Source organism: Globicephala melas, chromosome X, assembly GCF_963455315.2.
Source record: "Globicephala melas chromosome X, mGloMel1.2, whole genome shotgun sequence".
Classification (NCBI taxonomy): Eukaryota; Metazoa; Chordata; class Mammalia; order Artiodactyla; family Delphinidae; genus Globicephala; species Globicephala melas.
This window is the reverse complement of record NC_083335.1, coordinates 63,226,611-63,235,466: the sequence shown is the minus strand read 5'-3', so window position 1 is coordinate 63,235,466 and position 8,856 is coordinate 63,226,611. Positions and strand designations below refer to the sequence as shown.

The 8,856-nt window shown below is 42.8% G+C and overlaps 1 protein-coding gene across 1 annotated transcript; it reads left to right on the top strand.

Moving 5' to 3' along the window:
• The first annotated feature begins 7,585 nt into the window (after positions 1–7,585).
• On the top strand, positions 7,586–8,599 carry LOC115848259 (putative P2Y purinoceptor 10). The gene is given in 1 exon segment (XM_030848858.1): positions 7,586–8,599. A coding segment is annotated over 1 exon segment (1,014 nt).
• The last annotated feature ends 257 nt before the right edge of the window (positions 8,600–8,856 follow it).

Genomic DNA, 8,856 nt, shown 5'->3' with positions numbered 1-8,856 from the left:
TTTTAATTTCTCCATCAAATCTGAATGAGATCCTTGCTGGGTAGAGTAGTCTTGGCTGCAGGTTTTTCTCCTTCATCACTTTAAGTATATCATGCCACTCCCTTGTTGCTTGTAGGGTTTCTGCTGAGAGATCAGCTGTTAACCTTATAGGGATTCCCTTGTGTGTTATTTGTTGTTTTTCCCTTGCTGCTTTTTATATGTTTTCTTTGTATTTAATTTTTGACAGTTTGATTAATATGTGTCTTGGCATATTTCTCCTTGGATTTATCCTGTATGGGACTCTCTGTGCTTCCTGGACTTGATTAACTATTTCCTTTCCCATATTAGGGAAGTTTTCAACTATAATCTCTTCAAATATTTTCTCAGTCCCTTTCTTTTTCTCTTCTTCTTCTGAAACTCCTATAATTCAAATGCTGGTGCGTTTAATGTTGTCCCAGAGGTCTCTGAGACCGTCCTCAGTTCTTTTCATTCTTTTCTCTTTATTCTGCTCTGCAGTAGTTATTTCCACTATTTTATCTTCCAGGTCACTTATCCGTTCTTCTGCCTCAGTTATTCTGCTATTGATCCTATCTAGAGGACTTTTAATTTCATTTATTGTGTTGTTCATCATTGCTTGTTTCATCTTTATTTCTTCTAGGTCCTTGTTAACTGTTTCTTGCATTTTGTCCATTCTATTTCCAAGATTTCGGATCATCCTTACTATCATTATTCTGAATTCTTTTTCAGGTAGACTGCCTATTTCCTCTTCATTTGTTAGGTCTGGTGCATTTTTATCTTGCTCCTTTATCTGCTGAGTGTTTTTCTGTCTTCTCTTTTTGCTTATCTTACTGTGTTTGGGGTCTCCTTTTTTCAGGCTGCAGGTTCGTAGTTCCCACTTTTTTTGATGTCTGTCTCCAGTGGCTAAGGTTGGTTCAGTGGGTTGTGTAGGTTTCTTGGTGGAGGGGACTAGTGCCTGTGTTGTGGTGGATGAGGCTGGATCTTGTCTCTCTAGTGGGCAGGTTCACGTCTGGTGGTGTGTTTTGGGGTGTCTGTGGTCTTATTATGATTTTGGGCAGCCTCTCTGCTAATGGGTGGGGGTGTGTTCCTGTTTTGCTAGTTGTTTGGCATAGGTTTTCCAGCACTGTGGCTTGCTGGTCGTTGAGTGAAGCTGGGTGCTGGTGTTAAGATGTAGGTCTCTGGGAGATTTTCGCCATTTGATATTATGTGGAGCTGGGCGGTCTCTTGTTGACCAGTGTCCTGAAGTTGGCTCTCCTACCTCAGAGGCAGAGCCCTGACTCTTGGCTGGAGCACCAAGAGCCTTTCATCTCCACAGCTCAGAATAAAAGGGAGAAAAAGTAGAGAGAATTAGTAGAAGTATGAAGAAAGAAAGATAGAAAGGAGGGAAGGATGGAAGGAAGGAGGGAAGAAAGAAAGGAAGAAGCAAAGAAGGAAAGAAGGCAAGAAGGAAAGAAAGGAGGGAGGGAGGGAGGGAGGAAGGAAGGAGGGAAAGAAGGAAAAATACAGAAAGAAAGAAGATACAGTAAAATAAAATAAAGTATAATAAAGTTATTGAATTAAAAAATACTTATTTAAAAAAGAAAAAAAAAAGGGATGGATAGAACCTTAGGACAAATGTTGGAAGCAAAGCTATATAGATAAAATCTTACACAGAAGCATACACATACACCCTCACAAAAAGAGGTAAAGGGGAAAAAATCATAAATCTTGCTCTCAGAGACCACCTCCTCAATTTGGGATGATTCGTTGTCTAAAGGAGGGAAGGAAGGAAGGAAAGAAAGAAAGAAAGAGAGAACGAAGGTAAAGTATAATAAAGTTATTAAAATTAATTATTAAGAAAAATTTTTTTTAAAAAAACCGTGGACGGATAGAACCCTAGGACAAATGATGGAAGCAAAACTATACAGGCAAGATCTCACACAGAAGCATACACATACACATTCACAAAAAGAGGAAAAGGGGAAAAAAATCATAGATCTTGCTCTCGAAGCCCACCTCCTCAATTTGGGATGACTCGTTGTCTATTCATGTATTCCACAGATGCAGGGTACATCAAGTTGATTGTGGAGCTTTAATCTGCTGGTTCTGAGTCTGCTGGGAGAGATTTCCCTTTCTCTTCTTTGTTCTCACAGCTCACAGGGGCTCAGCTTTGGATTTGGCCCTGCCTCTGCGTGTAGGTCGCTGGAGGGCGTCTGTTTTTTGCTCAGACAGGACGGGGTTAAAGGAGCCGCTGATTCGGGGGTTCTGGCACACTCAGGCCGGGGGGGAGGGAGGGGCACTGCGTGCGGGGCGGGCCTGCGGCGGCAGAGACCGGCGTGACGTTGCACCAGCCTGAGGCCCGCCCTGAGTTCTCCCGGGGAAGTTGTCCCTGGATCCCGGGAACCTGTCAGTGGCGGGCTGCACAGGTTCCGCGGAAGAGGGGTGTGGATAGTGACCTGTGCTCGCACACAGGCCCCTTGGTGGTGGCAGCAGCAGCCTTAGCATCTCCCGCCCGTCCCTGGGGTCCGTGCTTTTAGCCGCGGCTCGCGCCTGTCTCTGGGGTTTGCACTTTTAGCCGCGGCTCGCACCCGTCTCTGGATCTCCTTTAAACAGCGCTCTTAATCTCCTTTCCTCGAGCACCAGGAAACAAAGAGGGAAGAAAAAGTCTCTTGCCTCTTCGGCAGGTGCAGACTTTTCCCCGGACTCCCTCCCAGGTAGCCGTGGTTCACTAACCCCTTTAGGCTATGTTCAAGCCACCAACCCCAGTCCTCTCCCTGCGCTCCGACTGAAACCGAAACCCGAGCCTCAGCTCGCAGCCCCGCCCGGCCCGGCGGGTGAGCAGACAAGCCTCTCGGGCTGGTGAGTCCCGGTCGGCACCGATCCTCTGTGCGGGAATCTCCCCGCTTTGCCCTCCGCACCCCTGTTGCTGTGCACTCTTCCGCAGCTCCGAAGCTCCCCGCACCGCCTCCCGCAGTCTCCGCCCACGAAGGGGCTTCCTAGTATGTGGAAACTTTTCCTCCTTCACAGCTCCCTCCCACTGGTGCAGGTGCTGTCCCTATTCTTTTGTCTCTGTTTTTTCTTTTGCCCTACCCAGGTACGTGGGGGAGTTTCTTGCCTTTTGGGAGGTCTGAGGTCTTCTGCCAGCCTTCAGTAGGTGTTCTGTAGGAGTTGTTCCATGTGTAGATGTATTTCTGGTGTATCTGTGGGGAGGAAGGTGATCTCCGCGTCTTAACTCTTCCGCCATCTTCAAGGTCCCCTCCCTTGCTGATTTTAATATGTTTTCTTTGTATTTAGTTTTTGATCATTTGATTAATATGTGTCTTGTCATGTTTCTCCTTGGATTTATCCTGTATGGGACTCTCTGTGCTTCCTGGACTTGAATAACTATTTCCTTTCCCATATTAGGGAAGTTTTCAACTATATTCTCCTCACATATTTTCTCAGTCCCTTTCTTTTTCTCTTCTTCTTCTGAGGCCCCTATAATTCGAATGTTGATGTGTTTACTGTTGTTCCAGAAGTCTCTGAGACTGTCCTCCATTCTTTTCATTCTTTATTCTTCTCTACAGTAGTTATTTCCACTATTTTATGTTCCAGGTCACTTATCCGTTATTCTGCCTCAGTTATTTTGCTACTGATTCCTTCTAGAGAATTTTAAATTTCATTTATTGTGTTGTTTTTCATCATTTGTTTACTCTTGTGTTCCTCTAGGTCCTGGTTAAACCTTTCTTGTATTTTCTCCGTTCTATTTTCAAGATTTTGCATCACCTTTACTATCGTTACTCTGAATTCTTTTTCAGGTAGACTTCCTATTTCCTCTTCATTTGTTTGGTATGGTGGGTATTTACCTTGCTCCTTCATCTGCTGTGTGTTTATCTGTCTTCTCATTTTGCTTAACTTCCTGTGTTTGGTGTCTCTACTTCACCGGCTGCAGGTTCCTAGTTCCCATTGTTTCTTGTGTTTGCCTTCAGTGGCTAAGGTTGGTTTAGCAGATTGTGTAGGTTTCCTGGTGGAGGGAACTTGTGCCTGTGCTCTGGTGGATTAGGCTGGGTCTTGAATTTTTGGTGGGCAGAAAAGCATCCGGGGGTGTGTTTTGGTGTGTCTGTGAACTTTTTATGATTTTAGGCAGCCTGTCTGCTACTGGGTGGGCTTGTGTTCCTGTGTTGCTAGTTCTTTGGTATGGGCTGTTCAGTACTGTAGCTTGCTGGTTGTTGAGTAGAGTTAAGTCTTAACTCTGAGATGGAAATCTGTCATAGAGCTTTTGCCCTTTGATATTACATGGGGCTGGGAAGTCTCTGGTGGTCCAATGTCCTGAACTCAAATCTCCCACCCCAGAGGCTCAGGCCTGACACCCGGTCAGAGCACCCAGACCCTGTCAGCCACACAGCTCTGAGCAAAATGGAGTAAAAAGAAAGAAAGAAAGAAAAATAAATAAAATAAAATAGTTATTGAAATAAAAATATTATTAAAAATGAAATAATTAAGAAGTAGTAAAAATAAAAAAAGAAGAAAGAAAGCAAGAGGGAAACCAAACCAATAAACGAATCCACCAGTGATAACAAGCACTACAAACTGTACTAAAAAAGAAAACAAAAAACACTGACAGAACCGTAGGACAAATGGGAAAAGTAAAGATGTATGAACAAACTCACACAAAGAAGCATACACATACACACTCACAAAAAAAGAAAAAGGAAAAAATATATATATATAAAGAGAGAGCAACCAAATCAATAAACAAATCCACCAATGATAATAAGCTCTAAATACTAAACTAAGATAAACATAAAACAAGAAAGAAATTAAATTGTGCAAGCAAACCCCAATTCTATAGTTGCTCTCAAAGTCCACCACCTCAATTTTGTAATGATTCATTGTCTATTCAGGTTTTCCTCAGATTCAGGGTACATCAAGTTGATTGTGGAGATTTACTCTGCTCCTCCTCAGGCTGAAAGCTGAAATTTCCCTTTTTCTTCTTTGTTTGCACATCTTCTGGGGTTCAGCTTTGGATTTGGCCCTGCCTCTGCATGTCAGTCACCTGAGGGCGTCTGTTCTCTACCCAGACAGGATGGGGTTCAAGTAGCAGCTGATGAGGGGGCTCTGGCTCACTCAGGCCTTTGGGAGGGATGGGTACAGTAGTTATAATTGGAATGTGGGGTGAGCATGTGGCAGCAGAGACCAGCATGACTTTGCAGCAGACTAAGGCATGCCATGTGTTCTCCCGGGAAAGTTGTCCCTGGATCATGGGACCCTGGCTATGGCAGGCTGCACAGGCTCCTGGGGGGGAGGTGTGTGTGTGTGGATAGTGACCTGTGCTTGCACACAGGCTTCTTGGTGGCTGCAGCAGCAACCTTAGTGTTTCATCCCCGTCTCTGGTGTCCGTGCTGATAACCGTGGGTTGTGTCTGTCTCTGGAGCTCATTTAGGTCGTGCTTTGAACCCTGTCTCCACACGCAGCCCAAAATATGTTCTCTTGCCTCTTAGGCAGTTCCAGAGTTTTTCCCGGACTTCCTCCTGGCTAGCTGTGGTGCACTAGCCTCCTTCAGGCTGTGTTCATGCAGCCAACCTCAGTCTTCTCCCTAGGACATGACCTCCGAAGCCCGAGCATCAGCTCCCATCTACCCACCACCCTGTCAGGTGAGCAGACAAGCCTCTCAGGCTCGTGAGTGCTGGTCAACACTGATTCTTTGTGCAGGAATCTCTCCGCTTTGCCCTCTGCACCCCTGTTGCTGCCCTCTCCTCCATGGCTCCAAAGCTTCCCCCCAGCCCATCCCCCATATCTGCCAGTGAAGGGGCTTCCTAGTGTGTGGAAACTTTTTTTCCTTCACAGCTCCCTCCCAGAGGTGCAGTTCCTGTCCCTATTCTTTTGGTCTCCATTTTCTCCTTTTTTCTTTTGCCCTATGCATGTACATGGGGAGTTTCTTGCCTTTTGGGAAGTCTGAGGTCTTCTGCCAACATTCAGTAGGTGTTCTGTAAGAGTTGTTCCACATGTAGATGTATTTCTGATGTATCTGTGGGGAGGAAGATGATCTTCACATCTTACTTCTCTGCCATCTGAAGGTCCTTTCTCTGCAGATGTATTCGTGAGGAGTGACAAATTCTGTGTCCTCATCTTCTGCCATCTTGACTCCTCCCCCTCTGATTTTTACATTTTAATTGGTTGTGTTTAGGGTTGAGTAGGCACTGTTTTAGACTCTATATTGCTTTCAATAGTTATCTTAAGTCTGTCGTATTTTCCTTTTAATTCTATAATTGTGAAGCAGTCTAAATGTTTTTGCAAGTGATGACAATTATAAGAGAGTATTAAAATCCCATTTATGCTTTTGTTCTGCAATCAAATGCATAAGTTATATTTCCTAATATATCAAACATTTGGGTTCTTTAACTCTCCTTTCCATGGGTAAAATAAGCTGTGTTGTAGTGACTTTTGGCTAAAAGCAAAATGTCCTGATCCAAAAGAAAGCCAAGGAAAAGAATGATGCCATACTAGGAATGAACGTATAACCTGTATAAGGGAAGATATGAGAGATGACAGAATTCCTATCTTTAGATATTTGAAGAGTGTCATGTGTAACAGGGAGTAGACTTTATTTTATTTGGCTCTAGTAGGCTGAACTAGGCTGAAATATCAGAGATGTGGATTTTTGTCTCCCTAGAAGAGAGGACTTCTAACAATTATGATTGTTAAAAATATAACCATCCACATTAATAACTTTTTCACTGAACTTGCCCTGAGAGCTAGAGCTGAAGTAGAGGCAGCCCCTTTTGCTGCATCTACCACCAGATACCCTCTAGTCTGTCACATATTCTGGTAGTTGCTTTCAATGGTTGCAAGGATAGTCTCAATAAATGTGAATGTCTGAAGCTACTGTAATTCTGTTAATTAATACAGATCTTTAAAGTTACTGAAGCTTCTGAAAGTTCCATGCTATATAAGCAGAACTAATTGTGCCCTCAGCCAAATTCTGAAGGAGACAAAGTTTATCTGAGTTGTAATATCTTTTCCAAGCCCCTATCTTTCAAGGCCTAGTGACCTGCCAGCCCTTCCCCAGACCTTTATCCCACGTTTCATTCCTAAATGTTCATCGACTAACCTCAGCAGTCATCTAATCCCTGATAAGTTTGTCTTTCAAAATAGATTGAGTTTTATCTCTCTCAGCATTGAGGATAGGAAAAGCTGGATCTCAAACTTTGAAAATACAGATAGAGATAATTGTAAAACTGAATGTAAAACAAGAATTTTGAAATGTATGTTTGGCGGCTATTTGCCAGGAAGACTTACTTTTTGGTTATCTCTGCAAGTTTGATTACTTCCTCTGACTACTAAGGGAACAACCTGACTGAAGTTATTGCCAAAACACTGATCTTTTTGGTTCTGAAAATATCTTCAACAGTACTGTTATCCAGTTGTAGATTGGCAAGATATTTTCACCTTACATAGAAAAGACCTTTTGAGTTTATGAAAGTTCACACTTGAATACCTCTTTGGTAGAATAAAAATACATTTGTATACCCAAACATGGACTGATATGCCCTTGACCCTATTTTTCTCTATTTTCTGCAGAAATTATCATTCTGATACTTTCCCTAAGGAAGGAACACAAATTCTCAAGATGGGAAATAACAGCGCAAACAGTATAAGAGCAAAGTGCACTGATCTTCAAATGTCATTTCAGTACTCTCTCTGTGCAACCACCTATATCCTCATATTTATCCCTGGTCTACTGGTTAACAGTGCAGCCTTGTGGGTTTTGTGCTGCTTCATCAGCAAGAAAAATAAAGCCATCATTTTCATGATCAACCTCTCTGTGGCTGACCTTGCTCATGTGCTGTCCTTACCCCTCCGGATTTACTATTACATCAGCCACCACTGGCCTTTCCAGAGGGCCCTTTGCCTGCTGTGCTTCTACCTAAAGTATCTCAACATGTATGCCAGCATTTGTTTCCTGACATGCATCAGCCTTCAGAGGTGCTTCTTTCTCCTCAAGCCTTTCAGGGCCAGAGACTGGAAGCGTAGGTATGATGTGGGCATCAGTGCTGCCATCTGGGTCATCATGGGGACTGCCTGTTAGCCACTTCCAATTCTGAGAAATGTTGGATTAGCCTACAATACTGAATCCTGCTTTTCCAATTTAGGGCTTCAACATATTAGCATGGTGTCTACTATTGGCATGGTAACTGTAGCTGAACTTGGAGGGTTTGTCTTACCTGTTGTAATTATTACTTATTGCACATGGAGAACAAGAAAAATTTTACAGGAATTCCAAGTTCCCCCTCAGAATACCAAAGAGAGAAAAAAGGCTTTGTGGATGGTCCTGTTGTGTGCAGTGGTATTCATTGTTTGTTTCACACCCTACCACCTCAACTTCCCTTTCTTTATGATGGTGAAGCAACGAATCTTTTCAAACTGCTCCTTTATTAAGAGCACTCTATTTTTCCACATAATTTCCCTGTGTCTTGCAAATTTAAATTGCTGTTTTGATCCAGTTGTATATTATTTTGTGACCTCAAAATTTCGTGATGGATTTTCAGAACATGGTAGTTTGGTTCTTCAGTCATGTGTGAAATGCAAGGATGGTGCTTTGGATATTCAACATAGGAAGGAGGATCTTCAAACTCTCTCTTGAATTTATGGATGATTCCAAAACAATATAATCAAATAATTACCGAAAATAATCTCTATGCTCTATCAGTTTATCTATGTCACCTTGAAGATCTTTCTTAAAAATAATGGTACCCTTAAGTGCCTTAATGAAACATGGCTCCCTTCCCTTAATCCTCAATATGATTTTTCTGGAAAAAAATATTAAAGCCTATATTTTCTGTCCAAATGGCAATATTGTTCTATGGAGCATATGAGAAAATAACTTTATTTACACAAAAG